This window comes from Phyllopteryx taeniolatus, chromosome 1 (genome assembly GCF_024500385.1).
Source record: "Phyllopteryx taeniolatus isolate TA_2022b chromosome 1, UOR_Ptae_1.2, whole genome shotgun sequence".
NCBI lineage: Eukaryota > Metazoa > Chordata > Actinopteri > Syngnathiformes > Syngnathidae > Phyllopteryx > Phyllopteryx taeniolatus.
The window spans coordinates 22,331,040-22,355,775 of NC_084502.1; the positions used below are offsets into that span (position 1 = coordinate 22,331,040).

The following is a 24,736-nucleotide window of genomic DNA, read 5'->3' on the forward strand; positions in this document are numbered from 1 at the left end:
AACACTTTTTTCCAGAAGAGGCACGAACATAGGGTGACCTACAAGAGCGGAGGTAGAAGCACACAGGTGGATTACATCTTGTGCAGACGATGTAATCTGAAGGAGGTTACCAACTGTAAGGTAGTGGTAGGGGAGAGTGTGGTTAGACAGCATAGGATGGTGGTGTGTAAGATGACTCTGGTGGTGGGGAGGAAAATTAGGAAGACAAAGGCAGAGAAGAGAACCATGTGGTGGAAGCTGAGACAGAACGAGTGTTGTGCAGCTTTTCGGGAAGAGGTGATACAGGCTCTCGGTGGACGGGAAGAGCTTCCAGAAGACTGGACCACTGCAGCCAAGGTGATCAGAGAAGCAGGCAGGAGAGTACTTGGTGTATCTTCTGGCAGGAAAGGAGAGAAGGAGACTTGGTGGTGGAACCTCACAGTACAGGAAATCATACAAGGAAAACGGTTAGCTAAGAGGAAGTGGGACACTGAGAGGACCGAGGAGAGGCGAAAGGAATACATTGAGATGCGACACAGGGCAAAGGTAGAGGTGGCAAAGGCAAAACAAGAGGCATATGATGGCAGGTTGGACACTAAAGAAGGAGAAAAGGATTTATACAGGCTGGCCAGACAGAGGGATAGAGATGGGAAGGATGTGCAGCAGGTTAGGGTGATTAAGGATAGAGATGGAAATATGTTGACTGGTGCCAGCAGTGTGCTAGGTAGATGGAAAGAATACTTCGAGGAGTTGATGAATGAGGAAAATGATAGAGAAGGGAGAGTAGAAGAGGCAAGTGTGGTGGACCAGGAAGTGGCAAGTAAGGGGGAAGTTAGAAAGGCATTAAAGAGAATGAAAAATGGAAAGGCAGTTGGTCCTGATGACATTCCTGTGGAGGTATGGAAGCATCTAGGAGAGGTGGCTGTGGAGTTTTTGACCAGCTTGTTCAATAGAATTCTAGTGCGTGAGAAGATGCCTGAGGAATGGAGGAAAAGTGTACTGGTGCCCATTTTTAAGAACAAAGGTGATGTGCAGAGCTGTGGCAACTATAGAGGAATAAAGTTGATGAGCCACACAATGAAGTTATGGGAAAGAGTAGTGGAGGCTAGACTCAGGACAGAAGTGAGTATTTGCGAGCAACAGTATGGTTTCATGCCTAGAAAGAGTACCACAGATGCATTATTTGCCTTGAGGATGTTGATGGGAAAAGTACAGAGAAGGTCAGAAGGAGCTACATTGTGTCTTTGTAGATCTAGAGAAAGCCTATGACAGAGTACCCAGAGAGGAACTGTGGTACTGCATGCGGAAGTCTGGAGTGGCAGAGAAGTATGTTAGAATAATACAGGACATGTACGAGGGCAGCAGAACAGCGGTGAGGTGTGCTGTCGGTGTGACAGAAGAATTTAGGGTGGACGTGGGACTGCATCAGGGATCAGCCCTGAGCCCCTTCCTTTTTGCAGTGGTGATGGATAGGCTGACAGATGAGGTTAGACTGGAATCCCCGTGGACCATGATGTTTGCAGATGACATTGTGATCTGCAGTGAAAGCAGGGAGCAGCTGGAGGAACAGTTAGAAAGATGGAGGCATGCACTGGAAAGAAGAGGAATGAAGATTAGCCGAAGTAAAACAGAATATATGTGCATGAATGAGAGGGGTGGTGGGGGAAGAATGAGGCTACAGGGAGAAGAGATGGCAAGGGTAGAGGACTTTAAATACTTGGGGTCAACCGTCCAGAGCAATGGTGAGTGTGGTCAGGAAGTGAAGAAACTGGTCCAAGCAGGTTGGAACGGGTGGAGGAAGGTGTCAGGTGTGTTATGTGACAGAAGAGTCTCTGCTAGGATGAAGGGCAAAGTTTATAAAACAGTGGTGAGGCCAGCCATGATGTATGGATTAGAGACAGTGGCACTGAAGAGAAAACAGGAAGCAGAGCTGGAGGTGGCGGAAATGAAGATGTTGAGGTTCGCTCTCGGAGTGACCAGGTTGGATAAAATTAGAAATGAGCTCATCAGAGGGACAGCCAAGGTTCGATGTTTTGGAGACAAAGTTAGAGAGAGCAGACTTCAATGGTTTGGACACGTCCAGAGGAGAGAGAGTGAGTATATTGGTAGAAGGATGATGAGGATGGAGCTGCCAGGCAAGAGAGCTAGAGGAAGACCAAAGAGAAGGTTGATGGATGTCGTGAGGGAAGACATGATGGCAGTTGGTGTTCGAGAGGAGGATGCAGGAGATAGGCTCTCATGGAAAAGGATGACACGCTGTGGCGACCCCTAACGGGACAAGCCGAAAGGAAAAGAAGAAGAAGAGCAAAAATATAAAAAAAACAACATCTCAGCTGTATTATACAGTGCATAGGGTTAAATTAATATTGCACTGATCAAGATATTTTTTTTCTGTTTCAGCTCCTCAATCTTTCTGAAAGGCGCCATGACATGAGCCGACTAAATCCAAAGGTGGCATTCGTTATTGGCTGTGTTTTTTGTTACTCATTTCCCAAACCTTTCATTAAATCTCCTCCGATCACATGATTCTTTCCTCCGCCTGTGTCCAACATCAGGTTCACGACTTTGGCTGGCCCGACCTCCACGCCCCGCCGCTGGACAAGATATGCGCCATATGTAAGGCCATGGAGACGTGGTTGACATCTGACCCCCAACACGTGGTGGTCCTGCACTGCAAGGTCAGAGTTCATGGGTCCACTGTTTTTTTTCTTCTTCAGACAGATGTAGGTATTTCCCAGTGTTGAAAACGCTCAGATATAAGAAAATACAGTGGAGAAAATCAATGGAGGGGCAAAACATTTCCAAATAATGAATAGGATCATCCTTCTGCATAGTTACATGGAAGTATGGTTGATGTATTAAAAGCTGTAGCCAGGAAGTTGGACACAAACAAACATGTTGATGTTAAACCTGTGCATACCACCATGTAGAGATTGTAACATTTGAGTAGAGAAATGTTAACTTTCCCACTGCTTTGAAGACTAGCAGACAACAAGGGTGACCAAGCACTAAGCAGCTTGACTGGATGGTAATGGTTTTGGTCAGGGAGAATTTAAATCCTGAAACCAGACTACATCTGTGGTGTGCTGACGTTCCACAGCCACATGTATTCTGTCCCAGCTGTAATTCTCGCTAAGGACGAGAGTAAACAAGTTCTTTGGGCAATGAAGAGCCCTTCACTGAGAGGCGCACTGCCCAACAAGCTTTAATTTGTGAGTGCCTCCTTCCTGCTATCTGGAGGGGTCACATTAGGAATTTGATGCTGGAATGTTCTTGGAATGCTTCAGGATGTTTGGAAGAAAACATCATGGCGCGAGAGCTTGCTAATTTGAGCTCGTTCATTCAAGTATGTGTGTATGTGCGAATGTAAAAATGGTCAAATCTCTTAAACCCCAATCCATATAAACAAAAATGATAAAATATATTATTAAATATATAAAAATGTTTTACATTGTCGCTGGTCTTCATCCTGCAGGGTAACAAAGGAAAAACAGGAGTGATCATTGCAGCCTACATGCACTACAGCAAGATCTCAGCAGGGTGAGTGTCTTAAACATCAAGCATCACGTTTGCTCTGTATTTGATTTAACCCAGTCAAATAATTACAAAAAGATAATTATTTTGTTGGCAGCAAGGTAGCCCAGTGTTTAGCAGATCTGCCTCACTGTTCTGAAGTTCAAGGTTCAAATCTTGACCTCCATGTGTGGATTTTGCACGCTATCCCTGTGCTTAAATAGGTTTACTCCGGGACTTCCTCCAACATCCCAAAAACGTACGTTAGGTTCATTGAAGACTTGAAATTGACCTTTGTGTAAATCTGAGTGTGAATACTTGTTGGCCTATGTGCCCTGCAATTGACTGGCGACTAGTCCGGGGTGTGCACCGCCTATTGCCCAAAGTCAGCTGGGATAGACTCCAGCTCACCTGTGACCCTAATGAGCGTATGTGGTAATGAAAGAGAGTGGATGGATGGATTTAATTTGTTCAGATTTTGAATAGAAATGCAAATAATCTGTTTATCCCATCATAAAATTTTCATCAGCTGGACAGGCAATTTTTCAATGAACATTTTAGCATTTATAACTGTCACACAAGGGTAAAAATAAGTTAATATTGAGACAACCCATAACTTGAATAACAAAAAACGAAGGCGAAATTTATAGGTCATTTGCCTTACGCATGTAATTCTTTCCTCAATGTGCAGGAACATACTATATAATTTCAATTCTGACTTTCCTGAAAAAATGAATTAAGACTTGCGGATTTAGCACAAAAATACTGGAATTCTGTGGCCAGTGTCAGCTGTATCCTCTCCATGTCATTTCTGGCATGGAGCGAGTCTAGTGTGAGACCCATCATGGAAATCTTCTGCTGAAAGCACGTGTGTGTGCGTATGTGTGTGTGTGCGTGTGAGTGATTGTGTGTGTTTGTGGTTGTATGTGCACTTGCATTTCTGAGCAGGGCGGACCAGGCTCTCAGTACTCTGGCCATGAGGAAGTTTTGTGAAGATAAGGTGTCCACTTCCCTCCAGCCATCCCAAAACAGGTAATCCAGGGTGAATCAGAGAGGAGTGTGTATGTGTGTTTTGGGGGGTGGGGGGCATGGCAAACAGGATGGGATGAAGGTGATGGGGTTTGGGTGAGCCTACCTCTATTCTATTCTTTGTTCCGTGGCTCCCATTGTATGATTTAAAATATTATAATCGTTGGTGATTTAAAATTTGATAATAGTTGACAAATTGTTTTCACTCTCCACCTCTCGATTCCCGTGAGCTCTTTCACTCATGCAAATATGTTTTACATCTCTCTCAGGTATATCTATTACTTTGGGGGTCTTCTGTCAGGAGCCATCAAGATGAACAGCAGCCCACTTTTCCTCCACCAAGTTCTAATCCCATCACTCCCCAACTTCCAAGGGGAAGGAGGTTTGTGTTTACTAGCATTGGTTAATTTAATTGACAATACTACGACAACTATGACAAGAGAGATTGTGAGCCCGGTTGAACGTCAGTGACCTATAGCCTCACATAGTGGGTTCTGGATGTCTTGACTATCACAGAAACGTCTTCCTTGAAGAAGTGTTATGGCCATGTGTCTCAATACTTTAGTCACCAAGTTAGCAACTAAACTATTTGGAGTCTGCTGTTAACAATGTGGCTCACGGGTTTGTCAGATCTATGCAGTCTGACAAAATGCACAATGGTATCACGTGGTGTGTGGGACTGATGCCTCTACAGGTCTCTGTGCTGAATCCCAGCAATGTGAACCATTTACACTGTCATAGTTGGTCACATTCAGCACGCCACCCTCACAATCACAAGTGTGTTTATCTTTAATATAATGATGGACTCCATCAGGATGGAAGGATGGCAGTCAGCACATTCCTCTGACTTTATGATGATCATAAGTACGCCTTCTGTCTAAATGTCTCTACAGGTTACTACCCCTTCCTGAAGATCTACCAGTCAATGCAGTTGGTCTACACTTCAGGCATATAGTGAGTCTCTTGGCAATAAATAATGTGTATGACTAGACTTATCTCATTATATTAAAATCTCTGTCTCCAACTGTATTCCTGCTGACTATTGTTGTCCTTCCACTCCTGTTCGATGCTAAAAATCAATCAAACTCATTATTTTTGTTCTATGATTATTTTGCGGCAGTGCCCCACCAGATTCAGTAGATGTTCTTTTTTTTAGTACAAACTTACATGTACAGTAATTTTTCCTTCTTACAGTACTGGCCAGGGGCATTAGGTGTCTATTATGGATGAGGCATTTATTTGTATGCTATGAATATAGTAAAGTAAGTCTCTACCAGCAACCTGTGTCACCTCCTATTTTTACCCCCCGAGTACCACGCATCCTGAGGGTGATAAAATGAGGCACCTATTTTATATGGGGTGTTTATTTATTCAAGTCGACGATGCTGTGGTTGGCTTGGACACTGGGAGGGGCGCAAATTGAGTTGGGGAACATGCCTGTCCTTCATTAATTGTGTGGGGCAGCAGAGTCTTCTGCCCCAGGTTGTCAAAGTAGTAAGAGTGACTGGCATATTCTGTTTTTTTTTTTTTTATTATTTATTTGCACCCCCAATTTCTGTTTTACAACATTAGGCACCATTTTCTTCACATTAAAAAAATAGCCCCACTGCCTTTCAACAAGATCAATATAATGCAAAAAACAAACAAACAAACAAAAGCAGTCTGCCAGATTAGTCGCAAATCCATTGTTTTCTTTCGCCATATTGGGCCACAAAGTCTGTCTTGTACCTTTCTTTAGTCATGTGTTTTGCTCTATGTTTGGTCTACAGTGACCTTCAAGGAAGCGGGGGAAGGCGCCTATGCGTGACCATCGAACCAGCACTACTGCTTAAAGGTGACATCATGGTGAGTTCACACTGAAAGGAAATGACAGAAAAGCCCAGATCAGGTTGATATCGTGACATTATCCGAAACAAACATTTACTAAATAGGGTGGTCCACTGCCAATGTATATATAAAAAAAGTAGTCGGAATCCAAACAGACCATGCCAAACTTAATTGGTTCTTCCTAGAGTCATGCAACACTGTATTCTCACCTCAGAAGTCTTTGGTACGTTCTTTTGGCAGTAAATAAGTCACTCTAATTGTTCTACCCAAATGCCATTTTAAACAAGAAATTCTGTCTAACTAGCATTTCTCATTCTAGCCAAAATTTGAATATAATATGGTATAATAACTAAATAATACAACTCCAATTCCAATGAAGTTGGGACGTTGTGTTAAACATAAATAAAAACAGAATACAATGATTTGCAAATCATGTTCAACCTATGTTTAATTGAATACACTATAAAGACAAGATATTTAATGTTCAAACTTTATTGTTTTTAGCAAATAATCATTAACTTTGAATTTTATGGCTGCAACACATTCCAAAAAAGCTGGGACACGGTCATGTTTACCATTGTGTTACATCATCTTTTTGCCACCTGGGACAGTTGAGGAATGCTCATCAAACACCTGTTTGGAACATCCCACAGGTGAACAGGCTAAATGGGAACAGGTGGATGCCATGATTGGATATAAAAGGAGCTTCCCTGAATTGCTCAGTCATTCACAAGCAAAGATGGGACGAGGTTCACCTCTTTGTGAACAACTGCATGAGAAAATAGTTTAACAGTTTAAGGACAATGTTCCTCAACGTACAATTGCAAGGAATTTAGGGATTTCATCATCTACGGTCCATAATATCATCAAAAGGTTCAGAGAATCTGGAGAAATCACTGCATATAAGCGGCAAGGCCGAAAACCAACATTGAATGCCCATGACCTTCGATCCCTCAGGCGGCACTGCATCAAAAACCGACATCAATGTGCAAAGGATATCACCACATGAGCTCAGGAACACTTCAGAAAACCAATGTCGGTGAATACATTTCGGCGCTACATCCGTAAGTGCAACTTGAAACTCTACTATGCAAAGAAAAAGCAACACCCAGAAACGGTGCCGGCTTCTCTGGGTCTGAGCTCATCTAAGATGGACTGATGAAAAGTGGAAAAGTGTTCTGTGGTCCGACGAGTCCACATTTCAATTGTGGACGTCGTGTCCTCAGGTCCAAAGAGGAAAAGAACCATCCGGACTGTTATGTTATCTGAACGCAAAGTTCAAAAGCCAGCATCTGTGATGGTATGGGGCTGTGTTAGTGCCAATGGCATGGGTAACTTACACATCTGTGAAGGCACCATTAATGCTGAAAGGTACATACAGGTTTTGGAGAAACATATGCTGCCATCCAAGCAATGTCTTTTTCATGGACGCCCCTGCTTATTTCAGCAAGACAATGCCAAACCAAATTCAGCATGTGTTACAACAGCGTGGCTTTGTAGTAAAAGAGTGCGGGTATGAGACTGCCCTGCCTGCAGTCCAGACCTGTCTCCCATTGAAAATGTATGGCGCATTATGACGCGTAAAATACGACAACGGAGACCCCGGACTGTTGAACAGCTGAAGCTGTACATCAAGCAAGAATGGGAAATAATTCTACCTACAAAGCTTCAACAATTAGTGTCTTCAGTTCCCAAACGTTTATTGAATGTTGTTAAAAGAAAATGTGATTTTACACAGTGGTAGACATGACCCTGTCCCAGCTTTTCTGGAACGTGTTGCAGCCATAGAATTCTAAGTTAATGATTATTTGCTAAAAACAATAAAGTTGATCAGTTTGAACATTAAATATCTTGTCTTTGCACTGTATTCAATTAAATATAGGTTGAACATGATTTGCAAATCATTGTATTCTGTTTTTATTTATTTTTAACACAATGTCCCAACTTCATTGGAATTGGGGTTGTAGTTGATCACTTCTAAAATCACTGTTTGTTACCAGTCATAAAGTAGCTGGAGACTAATACTGGTTAATGCATCACAGCATGTCATATCAATGCCCACATATCACACAAATATGCCCCCCTATCACTTTTTTTGCCTGTGACCTCCTTGATATTGAAATTGATATTTCAGGTTTTGAAATTTTTATTTATGGATATTATATTCTTTTGGAAAAAAGCTTATCCACCTGACTTAATTCATTAAGTGTGCTGCAAAAAATAACCGTGAAAAGAAACAAAAGTAAATGCCACCCCTGAGTTTTGTTGTGATCAAATCAGGCATAAAACAGATTTATGTGTGTGCTTTGTCTTTATTGGGGAAGTGTATAACATTGCGTTTTTTGACCATGACCAGGAGGCCTACTGTACTTTTATGCGTCTGCCTCACTCTATGCTGCTCCCTGCAGGTCAAATGCTACCACAGACGAGCCAACAGTGCTGACAGGGACAATGTGTTCAGGCTGCAGTTCCACACTTGCACCATCCATGGATTCCAGCTGTGGTTTGGTAAAGGAGAATTGGACGAAGCTTGTACAGGTATGTTTACAGTATATGAGATGGGCAAATTACTAAGAACTGATACAGCTTTTGTATTGGATTTGATTGTTTATTCGTGGTTAAATGATACAAATGCATATCCGTCCCCAGGGTTTAAAAAAAAAAAACATGGCTTCCTTTGCAAATATTTTAAATTGTGTTTTTATAGGACTGTATTATTTTAACATACATTTCTACCAGCATATGGTACAGTTTGGATTCATAATACATCTTAATCCCCATCGATCCATCCATCCTCTGTACTTCTAATCCAGTTCAGGGTCGCAGGGATATGGAGCCCATCCCAGCTGACATTGGGCAAAAGGCAGACCGCACCCTCCACTAGTCACCAGTCAGTCACAGGGTAGATATAGAGACAGATTACCATTCACAATCACATTTACACTCTCACTGAGTCACTGAAGTCAGACGAATGTACCATGACACCAACAGTGACTTTAGCCTCTGTAAATCTCTGTAATACAAATTAATCTTTTGGTACACTGAAAATACTGTGAGAGGATCCTTTATTCGTGTAATTAGTGTTTATTTTATACATCTACTGTATACATAGGTCATTTTACACTTGAGACTATGTGAGTCCCAGGATGCACATGTCATGGAAACAGTGAGTCCCAACCCGGAAACAATGAGTCCTTTCAATTTATCATTACGGAATACAGATAGAGTAATCCTATATCACGGTTCTTGCTTCGCGGTGCTGCTATATTGCAGATTTTTATCACAGGTGTTACTTTATTTTTTTATACTGTTTGTACAATATTTTTGTGGTATCCATTGATCTTTTTTTCTATCAGTATATTATGTGTTTAGGCCTGTCAGGATAGCACATTTTTTTAGGAAAATATATTTTCCACAAAACTATCACGACAAACGATAGTATCGTTGATGTTTTTTATGCCACTGATACAGCGGCTGAAGTAAGTACTTAACAGGTGTGTAACACTGTGTAAAAATGTGAAATGACACGGGGAAAAAGTATTGAACACATGAAGAAACTGAGGTGGGCATGGAAAAGGCATGGAAAGCCAGACAACACCTAAAATCTATCAATAATCAAACAGCAATCCAGTCTTTTTTCAGTGGAAATTAATATCAGCTGGTTCAGTCCAAATTGATGGCCTACAAAAAGGTCTCATTGCCAAGGTGTGAGTCAAGACATCTCATGATGGGTAAGAGCAGAGTCTCAAGACTATCGCAAAGTAATTGTTGCAAAACATAACGATGGCATTGGTTACAGGCGCATATTTAAGCTTCTGAACGTTCCAGTGAGCACGGTTGGGGCCATAATAGGTAAGTGGAAAGCCAATCATACCACCATAACTTTACCTCGATCAGGTTCTCCTCACAAGATTTCTGACAGAGGAGTGCAAAGAATAATCAGTATAGTTGTCCAAGAGCCAAGGACCACCTGCAAAGAGCTTCAAAAAGACCTGGAATTAGCAGGTACTGTTGTCACAATGAAAACAGTGAGTAATATACTTCGCCACCATAGCCTGTATGCATGCTCACCACGCAAGACCCCATTGCTGAAAAAAAAAAACATGTCCAAGCTCGTTTAAAGTTTGCTAAACAACATTTGGGCAAGCCAGAATGCTGGGAGAATATAGTCTGGTCGGATGAGAACGAAATTGAACTGTGTGGATCCCATAATGCACACCACGTTTGGAGGAGAAATGGCACTGCACATCACCCTAAAAACACCATACCAACAGTCAAGTTCAGAGGTGGGAACATGACGGTGTGGGGCTGCTTTTCAGAAAATGGTACTGGTAAACTTCACATTATTGAAGGAAGGATGAATGGGCAAATGTACCGAGACATTCTTGACAAAAATCTACGAGGATGATGAAAATGAAACGAGGGTGGACATTTCAGCAGGATAATGCTCGAAAACTTACTGCCAAGGACTGGCCCAGCCAATCACCTGACTTGAATCCAATCAAAATCTATGGCAAGAACTGAAACTCAAGGTCCATCAAAGAAGCCCACGGACCCTTCAAGATTTGAAGACTGCTTGTGTGGAGGAATGGGCCAAAATCACACCAGAGCAATGCATGCGACTAGTTTCTCCATACAGGAGGCGTCTTGAACCTGTCATTGCAAACAAAGGCTTTTTTACAAAGTGTTAAATAAATACCAGTTGGCGTGTTCAATACTATTTCCCTGCGTCATTTCACCTTATTACACACAACTTAATTTCTGATCTTATTTGTTCTACTTTCTTTGTATGTATGGATTACTTGAGTTGTTCCCAACATCTAGTGAAATTTTCATGTCAATAGCACCTTTGGAAATATATTTAATGAGTGATGTGTGAAATACTTATTTCAGCTGCAGTATAATGATATCAGATCATAATAATTCAAGTACATCCTTTTAAAGAACAATTCACTCTTAATTCTAATTCTAGGAATAAAGAATATTGACATTGTAATGCAGAACAATAAATAAAATATCTTCGATAAACTAAAACAGACTCAGGCTCTGTTCACAAAAATTGCACTTCAACAAATTAAAATTTGGCACACAGGTATAAACAGTCATTAATGGCTTAACAGGCAATATACTGCCAGTCAAGTTTCCAGTTGGTTAAGAAAAAGTAATAACAACTCAGTTAGATCAAAGCAACCTGTTTTGATTCAAGATGTGTACTACTTTTAAAAGTCCTCAGCCTTTCTTTAAAAGCTGCTTTGTCAACATGTTTAATGCCTATATCTCTTACAATAGTAACGCTATACTGTATGTAATGTGAGCATACGTGCGTCATATTCACGTTTGTATTCGCATTGTTGGACAAAGGGTTCCATAATTGCAAGCTTACGGGAAATGGGAAATGTCCCACTGTGTTTTTTATTCCCAGCTGAAGAAATTGGGTGAAATGGATTTTGTCACAGTCACTGATGGTGTAGTGGTACACTCGCCTGACTTTGGTGCAGGCAGCGTGGGTTCAGTTCCCACTCAGTGACGGTGTGAATGTGGCTACGAATGGTTGTCCGTGTCTATATGTGCCCTGCGACTGACTGGCGACCAGTTCAGGGTGTAGTCTGCCTTTCGCCCGAAGTCAGCTGGGATAGGCTCCAGCGCCCCGCGACCCTAACCAGGATAAGCGGTGTTGAAAATGGATGGGATGGATGGATTTTGTCACTGAGGTTTTAAGTTGTGTTGTCTTTGTTGTGACTTCTTACAAATTCGACATACCAGCTCGTTGGTGTTAGCGTGATTCGGGAATGTTCATCTGGCTTGAATCCAAAATGTTCCCACATCGTTGTGGTGGCGTTTGGCTCTGGGACTAACTCCATTCATGCCGCTGAATTTTCTGTAACTGCAGCTACCGGCTCGCCGTCAGAAAACTTAGCTTTGTGTACGCAACGCCCGCGTTTCAAACGCACACCTACGCGCACACACACACACGCACACAGCCAATCAGACAGGGGTCCCCGCTCTTCACTATCTCTGTTGGTTTAGAGACCACGATGAAACCCATCGTGTGTCTGCTTTCAAGTCATGGAAGTCTTTTTTTCTTCCTGAAATGACTGGGCACCTGTATGCATCCACTGTTTCTTTTTTAAATGCATTTATTTCTTTTTTTTTCACCATTCAGAAATTAGCGCGCATATGCGACCAAATTAGTCCTGTTTCGTCCCCCAAAAATTTCATATGCTGGATTTCCAGCATCATGCCAGAGTACTAAGTCCTGTGTCCGAAAATGCAGATTGATCATACTTTATGAGTCCCGCTAATTTTTGCGTTGTCTCAGACGCAGGACGCACATCAAACAAGATTACTGTGTATATATATGTATATTTGTTTCATATTTGTTTATGGGTGCTTAAAAAGTGTTTAGCACATCCTCCTTACAATTCAGAGTTGTGGGTTCGAATCTGGGTCGCAACCTTGCTGTGTGGCGTTTGCATGTGCTTTCCGTGCTTGTGTGGGTTTTCCCTGGGTACTCTGGTTTCCTCCCACATTCCAAAAACATGCATGTTCGGTTAATTCAAGACTCCAAAGGAACCTTAGGTGTGATTGTGAATGTGTATGGCTGTCTGTATGTTCCATGGGAATGGCTGCCGAGCAATCCAGGCAGGGTGTAGCATGCCTCTAAAGTCACCTGGGATAGGCTCCCGCACACCTGTGATCCTAGTGAGGATTAGCGATGTAGAAGATGGATGGGTGGATATTTGTTTCTGTTTCTAATTACATCATTTCCAGCCTGGATCTGTTTTTCATGGAACACAAAATGTGTGATACTGAGAAATTGTTTGGTAGTTTTGGAACCCAAGTCATTAATTAATGAAGCATCACAGATGTACTTAAGTGTTTTTATGTAACTGAGAAAACCTCTGTGGAAGATATAGTCCATACTAGGGGAAACAATTGCAATATATGTCCATACAACAATGTTGACCAACATTGTTAGTCTCATGAGTAGATTAGATTTACCATAAATTGCTATAACGTCCGGATATGAATAGCTAATCTTCATAGTCTTTATGGCTCTACCTTAGTATTCATCCATGTATTTCCTTTGTTCCCCCAAGATGAACGTTTTCCATCCGATGCTACTGTGGAGTTTGTCTTTTCCACTGGACCTGAGAAGATCAAAGGTCGGTGCACTCTCGTTAACATGATAATCTTCAATTCATCTCTGACTCAGGATCACAAGACAAACTAAGGTTAAACCCAAAAGATTGTTTTAAAAATATTAGTAAACCATTAGTTTTATGCCAAACATCGTCAAGCTCAGCTGACAAAAAAAACAAAAACAAACAAAAACAAAAAATGCTTACCCCCCAAACCAGACCACATCCAGTTCGTCTTCATGCTGAATTATTGTTTGTTGTCATTGTTGCCTGCTGTTCAGTTCAGCTCTCCATGGTAACATTTGGAATGATAAATTAGAACCTAGTTGATTTTTCTACTGCGGAGTGGGGATTGCTTCGTCAATAGATGTGTAAACAGTGGGACATTATGGCAATATAAATAGTTATATACATTATGGCAGTGTAACCAAGGAACAACAATACAACAATGTAACAACAAGGACAGCAACCATTTGATATTGTTTTAATCAGTGGATGGGAGCCAGAGAGGGATCACCGCTATTGGTTCATGACCAAAAAGTGACAAGAAGTATTGATGTTGAATCACTTATTTTGGAAGTCTTCAGAACTTTTGAAAATGGAAATTAGGGAAGGACTTGATGTGACTTCTGATCCTAGCTCTTTGCTGTAATAGAGTTATCCACTGTCCATTTTCCAAATGTTACTTACTGCAGATGGCAAAATGTGTACTGATCCAAATTTTACATCGCTCTTCAGGTCGTGAGTACCACAAAAATGACCCAGCTGTCACAGTTGATTACAACACTGCTGACCCTGTAGTTCGCTGGGATTCTTACGAGAACTTCAACCAGCGATACCAAGACAGTCTTGAAGGTAATATATCATTATGTTTTAGTACCAGTTTAAAGGGCTACTACTACTGAATGGTGAGAGATTATGCCAGTGTGCCGTATAATAGTGAAAGACATTCAAGTTTATAATTACTGTAAATTCATAGTATATTAAGATCAATCAATCAACCAAGGTTCTGAGAAGACCAACTTTCAGTTCTTAGAAGACTGATTTTCAGTTCTTTTTGAACAACTACCTGTTCTCTAACAAAGAGCCAATATCCCTGAGTTTTTGTAAGTAGTGTATATATTAAACAAGTGCTGTGTTTTTGCCACAGATATTGCCCACACAAGAGGTCCTCTTGATGGCAGTCTCTATGCGCAGATAAAGAAGCGCCGGGGCCCATGTTCTGGTTCTCTTTCTTCAACCAATGGTAGCAGCCCTGGAGCAGATGATGGACCCGATCAATTCCCCCCTCACCGCTCTGACTCCGCCCTTTCAGCACATTCTAGCCCTTTTAACCAATCATCTATCCATCCTGACCACCATGAGGAGCCATTACGTCCACCACCTCCAACAAGGCAAGAACGAGAGGAACTTGAGCGTCTTCTTGGAGGCATAGAGGGAGGCAGGGATGCAGAACGAGAGACGGCCATTTTGGATGATGGCGATTCGTCTCCTTCGGAACGGACAGGGACGCTGAGGCTAAGCCGGTCCTGTTCCTGCCGAGATGGATACCGGTCTCAGCGCTGTGCAGAACCTGGATGCGACCGCACCCTCCTAATGCCAAATGGTTACTGCCTTGATCGAGCACCTGGTACCAATGGGCACCACGGGGCGACTCCTTCTCCGATCCCCAACTCAGCTGCTCCCCCCTCGCACATGGACCTGTGCCAGCACTATAGTCCAAACCCCCACCAGTCTCTCCCACCACCAGACCTCGTGTGGGATCGCCAGAGCAACCAGCAACACATCCTGCACCGCTCCTCTTTGGAAGCTACCTCCTCACGTCATCTCTGCCCCTACCCTTCGCTTGACCCCCACAGCAATCCTCATCACTATCCTCTGTCTGCACCAGCTCACCTCTGCTGCCGAGAGGATGACTACAGTCCCTACCATTTTCCTCCTCTGCCTCACAGCCACCACCATCCCCACCCTCACCACCACAAGTCCTCCGCCAGCCCACCCTACCAAGAAGTAATGCTAATGGACGGTTTGCCGACCTCTGGCTGCTCTTGCAGGGACTGCGGCATCCGGAGAGAAGAAGCAGCAGCAGCCTATCACAGCCTGAGGCTTGATCGGGGCAACGGCTTTCACTGGGACAGAGAGGCAGAGCTTCAACAGAGGGAGGTGGGGCTACGAAGAACCAGGGAGGCAGAGTTAGCCCGAGGGGCCTCGGACAGGCACTGGGAGAAGCGTGGCCGAGAGTTTTCCCTCCCCTGGAAGCGAGACAGAGAGGCGGAGCTCCAGTGGGAGAGGGAGAGAGAAGCAGAATATTGGCACAAGAGGGACACCATGGCCTCCTATGGGCCACAGGGTCACAATCTTCCCGCCTTCACCTTTGACCCCTTGCCTCCATGTCACGCTGCCTTTCCAGAAGCATCGCGGTCCCACGTTCATTCGCATCTTGACCTCAAGTATAGCAGCAGTAGCAGTGGCTACCAAACACCCCGGCAGGTGTGCCCGTGCTCGCCTTACCAGCCGTCACCGTCTGAGAGCAGGGGCTACGCCTCAGGCTACCAGTCTGAGTCCACTTCGCCATTGCCACCTGTGTCCTCCATGGTGGGGCCCTGTTGCCATAGCAATGGGTCAGCTGAGCATAATCACAGCCACCACTGTCACCATCCAGACACGCAACAATCATACCGCTCTGACTCACGCACTGGTGAGACATGGACATCATGCTATTCATTCACATTCATGTCTTTTATTGCTGTTTTATTCATCCCAACTGATGAATTTTCAATTATTAACGCCATTTTGCAGATGGTCTTTGTAACTCTGGTGAAACTGTGGGCTGGAGGGACCACATCACCAATGGTTCTTTTAAAAGGGCCCAAAGAGAGGGCCATGGTGCGTGCTCTACTCCATCAGACATGTCGGGACCATCCACTCCTGTCCATACCAGCAGTCCTCTACGTACGCAGGAAAGGTATAGAGATTCTGTGATAACAAAACCCAAGTTTGTGTAAGGTTGCATACATTTTGGTCTTTATATTATAGCAACAAGCTCTCTAATCAATTTATTGCAATCATGCTGTTATTATAACTATATTACTCACATTTCATCACAACTACTTCACATCTACGCTTCTAACTTTGTGGGGACAGTTTGGGGAAGCCCCTTCTCGCCAATCCTCATGATTGCGGGATTTTCCATGTTTAATTTAAATAGCTTCCAAATGTGCAGTCTGGATTCGATCCAAATGAAAGTTAATCCCACATAACAGCTTCCTGAGTCCTGACCCTGCCTGGCAGATTCTTTTTTCTCAATATTGGTATGGGTTACCACCAGAATATAATTCTAGTATCCCTTGATAAATCACTCTTAACGATTCAATAGTTGTATATAGACAAATACTATAAATAGACAATACCTTGACAATGAAAATATCCTCAATGGATTTGGAACATATTCCTCAGTTCATCCTAGATTGCAATTCGTTTTTATTAGGGCATTTTACACAGTTGTATGATTCCAACTTTGCGGGAACAGTTTGGGGAAGGCCCTTCTCTGTCCAGCACAATGGTTCCACAGTGGACTAAGAAAGGTCCACGAAGGCATGCTTGCGTGAGTTTGACGTCAAAGAACTCGAGAGCACTGAACCACAAACTACTGTGATTTCTGTTCTTCTGCATGAATGGACAAAAATAGTCATGTAGAAGCTCTTTGAGCAGATGTAATAAATGCAACTGAAACTTTCAGGTTTTGTCCATTGTCACCTCCTGTAGGTGTAATGGCAAGTGTCCTAATATATATAGTTAATCTTTAGTAGTCCCCGGTTTGTAACTAAGCAATGTGGAATGTGACCACGACATTTGTTCTTGGATTTTGCAGTGTATATTGATTTTGAAAAAAAATTTAGGATAAAAAAAATAAGCCGGAAGCGACGCCTGATTTGCTTCCGGTTTAGCGTTATTTTACGTTTAATGTCATAATCACTATTTTTGTCTCCAAAAGGGGGCAACACGTCTCTTTTTTAGATGTGTAAAATTTAGGAAAAAGGGACGAAAAACCTCGATCAGTCTCATAATCTAGAAGGCTGTTACATTTATGAACAGCCTTCTAGATTCCTCGATTACAGAGGTTTATGATTAACTCAAAACACAACAAGAAGTAGAATATTTATAGTATATATAGTAGAACATTTAATTATATCTAAAAGGAAATCTCCAGGGAAACACTACGGAGGGATTTAACTACAGAACAAAGGACAGACAAAAAGAAAGAAAAATAGGCGTACGAAAATACAATATCGTGTGTTGCTGGGCTAAAAATGAAAATGTGAGCGTGAAATGAGTGGGTCATAGCGAGAGAGAGCAAAGTTGGGATTTGTGTGAAGCTGGCATTTTCCCCAAAATTCTTTTGTACATTCTGGCAACGATTGTTGTGCTACTTACGACCATAGATCAGCTGGTCTTTGGGGATGGTCTTTCTCCGTGCATCTCAAGAGAACGGAGGCAGGTTTGCTTGAAGAAAAAGGATGCACAAAAATAAACAAAAACAGACGGGAGAAGAAAAAGGGAAGTTGTTGTCCAGTCATAACTTTCCTGCTTGTTGCGGATTCCGCTCTTGCGCTCAACTGCGGGTGTAACAGGTACGTATGCAGGGCATTGTTTCCCAGAGCCTCCACCAACTGATGAAGCTAGGAAAAATGATCGAAGCCACATGGCCCGCTTCTTCACTCGAAAGCGCCGCTGTCTTGGTCTGGTGGTCGCTCGCGCACACGGTGGCAATGAGGGACAACGGAAAGGAAAGTGGGAGGGGTTGGCCGAGGCCAGCCCTGCAGCAGCCAGGAGGTGAGCCAGAAAGAGCCAAGAAGCAAGACACAAGAGAGCCAAGACACCAGAGAGCGAGAAGAGGCGAGAGTCAAAGCTTAAATACCCAGGGGGCGTGTCTAAATCACGGAAAAACTAGAAAAGACCACGCCCATCGATTTGAATTTTGGTCTACAATTTAGCCATAGAAATGGTGTAAAAATAATATATTAATATAAAATACTCCCAACTTTGCACTCTTACTCATAGATCAAGCATATAGAATGATTGTTTAAACTTTAGTCTTGGCAGATCAACTGCTTATTTTTCAATACAACATTTCGTACTGTTTGGCTTCAAATCAAGACGAACACTTCTCAAAGTCTCACAGCTGGACCTGTAAAGCTGAAACAATGACACAGACACCAAGGCATACATTTGGAATATTTCTGCAGAGTTCGTAAAACATCAAAACACACATTGATCTTTGGTTAAAGAAACTTTGAATGCGAGTCCACAGCTTTGCAATAACTCTCAACTGCCAGCGGGTGTCGTCCGCGTTCCACCAATTGTTCCCAGTGGGCGTTTGGCAACACCTTGCGTGCATGTTTTAATGTTTTAAGACAAATAGTTCATTGCTGTATTTGAGTTCCTGAAAAAGGCGGTGATTAAACATAACTAAAGGTCCAGGAGTAATAGTTCAATCTGTGGCATATCCAACTAATAAATCTATCGTTGTCAATCTGTCCCAGTTTGGTCGTATTGGAGAGAGGATCTCCCAACCTTTTGGTTTCATTTCTCAACGGACCTTTTGGAAAAAAAAGGCCAGTTTTGTAACTCTTAGCATCACTTACAATTGCACAATGTTATCAAATCCACACTTCAAGCCTAAAAAATGTCAGGGGAAATAAACCACTGTAGATGTAAGTTTAATATTCAAACTTTCAGCTACTCAGTGGTTCCCAACTGGTTTTGCCTCAGGAGCCATTAAGTCGCAAACGACATTTTTGACCTTCTTTAGCAACTAAAATTTATTTCACACAAAAAAATAGCCCAGTAATACAAAAGCCTTTATGCACAGTTGAAAACAGTTGATCTATATGAAACATGAACAAACATGACAAATATGAAATAAAAAGGCACACTTTTTATGAATAAAAAGGCAAACTTCTTTTTTGTAGTTGAAAAAGGCAGAGATTTTGAATCAAATAATACAAATAAAATAAAACAGACAAAATACTTAAATAAAAAGGCACAATTCACTTGAATTACAGGTAGGCTATACCTATTTTTAACAAGCTAAATTGGTGATACTGGTGAAATGTCAGAAATCAAACTCTGAAATATAAAGGAAGAATTAACTTGAATTACAGTATTTCTGCTTTTTAAACAAGTTACACTCATTTAACAGCACTTTTGTGATGCCCTCACCTCCTTAAGTTTTCTTTGAAAGGACTCCACCAATTTGTCTTAAGTGTTTTTAGCTAGCCTGTTGTGCAGTACATTATGCACGAAATAAGATGCTGCATAGAAGAAGAAAAAAATGCAACGGCAACACTTGATACTGTAGCGGTGTCAGTTTTAAAGCTTTTAAACAAACAAACATTTAGAGACATAACAAAGGGCAAACGTGAAGGATAATCCCCCACCCTCCTTCACCTTATATTTAAGCCAACAGAGCATGAAACAACTAGCTGGCCGATTGTCTGCTAGTTTCATTCCTCTAAAATCATTGGAGAAACACGGAAATATAAGAAGCAACCCAAATTAAATGTACACTTTAATGTGGAGTGGCTGTTGGAAGCTGACACTGATCATCTCGAGACGCCATGAGATGTAACCTGTCCATGTTGCCGTGTTTGTGTGTGCCAGCGGGCGAGAGAGACTGACACACTGCACTGGCTGCTTATTGAAACACTGCATGCGTGGGTGATGGGTTTTTGTTTTTTACGCCATGAGCTGTAACTTAATGTTAACTTTAGCTCGATAGTGAGGTGGATTTTTTCGCCTGTGGTTTCGAGTCGAAGGTCGCCCGGGAGACCTGCGGCTTTCCGTCGGGCATGGGATGAATGAAGACTTCGAGACACTTGGCGTTTGGGCTAATTTGATTTATTGAACAAGCCTTAGTGTCATAACAGCTGAAAAAAAGCCCCTGAAAACCCCTGGATCTCAGTTTATCAAGGTTTAATTCTCTGGGCGTGGAATTAGCCCTTCCCTGGGCGCACCCGGCAGATGGCCGTTCCTCTTGACCATATTTGGAATCACACCCGCCTGCTGGCGCCTCACCTTCTAAGTACGCTCACACCCGGTTCCCTCACCTTATAAGATGCAAAACAATCCTCTTTGCAGACCGGGACGCCTGTTGTGAACCCAAGACATGTTACTATCTGGGCGGAGAATGAAAACCCTAATAAACATACAAATGGTTGAAGGAAGTCCTTTGATGTAGAACTTCAAACAAAAGATGGTTGGCTTGAATACAGATCTCCAAACATTTGGCCCTTGCAAAGGAACTCTGATTGTGGTACTATTAAAATATACTACAATAGCAAAACGATCTCCTATCTGAACACAAAAGTGTTTTTAAACAGTGACTCATTAGGACATCACCGTAAAGCTTACTTTAGAATGACGTTGTAGATTGGCTGTGGGGCAAATCATCTTCTTCTGTGGCGATTCTTCTTCTTTTCCAAATAAATGTGGATTACAATTATTTGTGGTACATAGCGCCAGCTACTGTACAGGAGGGACTTAGCAGTCAAAAGGCATCACTGATTTCAAAATGCAAACGGCTCCTTTCGACAAGACGTGCGGTGCCGTGATATGTCAATCATCTGGGCACCTGGGACGTCCAATCAGATTTCAGGGGGGTCCAGTGCTTCACCAGCCTCCCCTCTGGCTCCGCCCCTGACTGTTAATTAGTTTAGGGTCCAGCATACATCAGGCGTCCTTTGGTTTCTGTCTTGCACAGCGGGGCAACTTGCAAGAGTACAGTTTATCAGGTTGTTGGTGGGATGGGGTTGCTATGACCACCAGGCCATAGTCACTACAATTTAGAATGGTATGTAAAAGATTGTGTTGCTATAATGTATTGGTGGTCCAATACTTTTGTCCCTATAGTGTAGTACTACAATACAACTCTTGATGTAAGACAAATGTTTAAAAGAATGTCCAACATTAATATTTATGTACATCCCCTTTAGTTCCAGTCCAGGGAGAGAGTATGAGATCCGGAAAAGAGTCATCAGCAGTGACCATGAGGAATTACAGCCCCAGAATGGGCACTACTCTTCTGGTAACATCATCCAGGAGTCCACGGAAATTCCAAGAAGCAGCACGGACTTGTCAGCCTCACCAATGAAAAGCCAACCATCGAACGTAACCTCACCCACTCAAATAGACTCCCACAACCACTCCACTTCACCAACGGTCCCGTCCCCAACAACTAACACTCCACAGCAGCACTGTAACCATGAGGCACCATCATCAACACACAGCACTTGTTTGGGCTCTGTGACGACAACCGCATCAAGCCAGGGACATGTCTACCCTCCTTCATCGACTCTCCATACCACACCTGCACCGGCCCACCACCCCCAACATCCAACTCTTGAGACTCGCCACCCTTCTGAAGCCGCCGCAGTGCCTTCTTCTTCAACTCAGGCAGTGTGTCATCCTCTGAGCCAGACCCAGGGCACCAGCTCGGTGACAAGTCCCTCACCACAGGTTAATGGATGTTCTTCTCCAACCAGAGGTTCCCTCCCAGAAGCCCCCAAACCTACCAGCAGCCCCAAATCTACAAGTTCCCCCACAACTCTAACCCTTGCACCGTTGTCCATCCAGGCCGAGTCCAACAGCATGGATGGATCCCCTATTTCAGATAGCCCCGTTCCTGGTTTTGCCACTCTGGGTAGGAAGCTGATGATGAGTGGCTCTGACCTCCATCAGCACAATCACATTCCTGTCCAGCACGGACACCCTCAACACCCCTACCCGGCGATGGAGCACAATCCAACTATAGACACCAATAAGAGGCAGTGCTACTCTGCTCACCCCTCACAGCTTCAACAAATATCTGTCTCCAACTACTCCACCATCTCCATCCCACTGCCTCACCCACAGCCGCCTCTACCAGAGAAGCACCACACTCAACCGGGCTCACCCAGTGATGAAGCAGAGGCTCTGAAATCAAATGTGAGCCACTCCAGCAACACTCAGCATCAGCACCATGTCACCTTCTCGCCCACCGTGGGGGAAATTGCACCCTGTGAGAACCAAAATGATGTTGTGGAGCCTGAGGAGCCTGAGAATGGAAACAGAGTCAGTGTGAAGTTTGTTCAGGACAGTTCAAGGTTCTGGTACAAGCCAGGTATCTCCAGAGAGCAAGGTAAGTTTGAAAAGGGGACATTCTATATTCTACAGTGGACCCTCTACTGTCCAACACATTCCATTCCAGGAAGCTGGTCAAACAAATACACTAGATTTTTCTCAAAAAAATAATAAAAGTAGGGAACTGTCACCAAACATAAAACCTTTATTTATTGTACAGTTCATGTTTTAAAGAAGAAATACATACAGTCAAAATACAATGAGAATGAGCCATTACAGTACAGCACAGTTAACATCCATCCATCCATCCATTTTCTGAGGCGCTTCTCCTCACCAGGGTCGCGGGCGTGCTGGAGCCTATCCCAGCTGTCATCGGGCAGGAGGCGGGGTACACCCTGAACTGGTTGCCAGCCAATCGCAGGGCACATAGAAACAAACACCCATTCGCACTCACAGTCATGCCTATGGGCAATTTAGAGTCTCCAATTAATGCATGTTTTTGGGATGTGGGAGGAAACCGGAGTGCCCGGAGAAAACCCACGCAGGCACGGGGAGAACATGCAAACTCCACACAGGCGGGGACGGGGATTGAACCCCGCACCTCAGAACTGTGAGGCTGACGCTCTAACCAGTCGACCACCGTGCCGCCAGTTAACATCCATGTATGGCAATTCACTTGAAATTACTTGGTCTTGGGGGTTACAGTTGGGTAGCAGTTCTGTCTGAGGCAAATAATCACTATTCACTCTGCCCCTACTCTATAGGGCCAGTGGGCTTTGGTTACGATGTTTGTGGTGAAATTGGTGTCTTATTGCTTTCAATATGTTCTTTTTCTTCTCTGCTCACATTCTTCTCTTACCACCCGTTGTTGCAGCAGTTCCTTCTTTATTTATATTCAAAAGTTGAAAAAAAAAGGTAAAAAAAAAAAAGCTAAAGAAAAATCAAAGTGCATTAGTCCTGTGACGTTCACTGAAATAAGCTCTCTTGAGGTACGCTCATGCACAGATATGAAGACAAGATACGGCAGTGTCCTATTGCAGCGACGTGCTTATGTGGCGGCCACATTGACGGTGGCAACGTTCCCATCAAAGACGATGCATGAACATTGAAAATAAGATGTAACTTGCCTATTTCTTAACAGAGTTTCATGAGGTTTACTTCTTAGTCAATGCCAAAGCGTGTGCCATCAATACAGAAACCCGAACAATATTTGTACCTGTTAAAGGTTATTCCCAGTTCCTTTGCTGTGATTGTACGGTGTTGTGTGCAAGCATATGCCACACAATGTGCCAGCATCCTTGTTCTTTAGGTTTTCTTGCCGTCCACACACATGGAATGTGGTGACGAGATTGCCCTTACTAGCTTAGCCTCGCCGTTGGCACGCAGCTCAAAAGGGGAGTCATATCTACATATACATATCTATGTGCTCGTCCCCCTTAAAATGCTTTTTTTTTCATTTACAAGTTCCACTGTCACTTTGTTTCTAACTTTAGGGTAATTTCTGACATACACAAAATATCTATGCCATAACACATTGACTCACTATATCAAAATGCTAACATTCTGGTTTTGTTTGATCGTAGCAATCGTTGCGTTGAAGGAGAGAGAGCCTGGCACCTTCCTGATCAGGGATAGTAATTCCTTCCAAGGGGCTTATGGCCTGGCACTGAAGGTGGCCACACCACCTCCTAACGTCAACCAGCACAGCAGCAAAGGTAGATAATTTAATAAATAAACACACACACACGATCATTGTTATGGGTTTTTAAAGTATACTTACTTACTGGAATGTCCTCACATATGGGAAAGGAGGGCTACAGTTGCAAAGCCACTTTTCAGCCGTGTATTGAACACAGAGAGAACAGTAAAACACACAGCAGCTGCTGTCGACCACAACTTTTGCCTCGACACTAGGGCTTGGACTCGCCCTCTAAATCCATCCATCTATCCATTTTCCATACCGCTTATCCTCACTAAGATTGCGGGCGTACTGGCACCTATCTCAGCTGAGATTCATTATTCATGTTGACAGGAATGAATGACTTCTGAATCAAAATCAAACTGTTATTCCTTGTACTATTATGAAATAAAGAGTTGTCATAATCTAACTAATGAAAAATCCAATT

At 43.0% G+C, this 24,736-nt stretch overlaps 1 protein-coding gene across 6 annotated transcripts in view; it reads left to right on the forward strand.

Annotated features, from left to right (window-relative positions):
- Positions 1–24,736, forward strand: part of tns2a (tensin 2a) — a 74,173-nt gene that overhangs the window by 39,983 nt on the left and 9,454 nt on the right. For all 6 annotated transcript variants that reach the window (XM_061781107.1, XM_061781115.1, XM_061781146.1 and 3 more), the window contains exons 8-21: positions 2,380–2,430; positions 2,535–2,657; positions 3,455–3,519; positions 4,441–4,524; positions 4,791–4,903; positions 5,415–5,475; positions 6,291–6,366; positions 8,757–8,886; positions 13,449–13,514; positions 14,229–14,345; positions 14,641–16,188; positions 16,290–16,455; positions 21,485–22,668; positions 24,194–24,325. In XM_061781107.1, the coding sequence (XP_061637091.1) occupies positions 2,380–2,430; positions 2,535–2,657; positions 3,455–3,519; positions 4,441–4,524; positions 4,791–4,903; positions 5,415–5,475; positions 6,291–6,366; positions 8,757–8,886; positions 13,449–13,514; positions 14,229–14,345; positions 14,641–16,188; positions 16,290–16,455; positions 21,485–22,668; positions 24,194–24,325 (3,916 nt within the window). The remainder of the gene's footprint in view (positions 1–2,379; positions 2,431–2,534; positions 2,658–3,454; positions 3,520–4,440; positions 4,525–4,790; positions 4,904–5,414; positions 5,476–6,290; positions 6,367–8,756; positions 8,887–13,448; positions 13,515–14,228; positions 14,346–14,640; positions 16,189–16,289; positions 16,456–21,484; positions 22,669–24,193; positions 24,326–24,736) is intronic.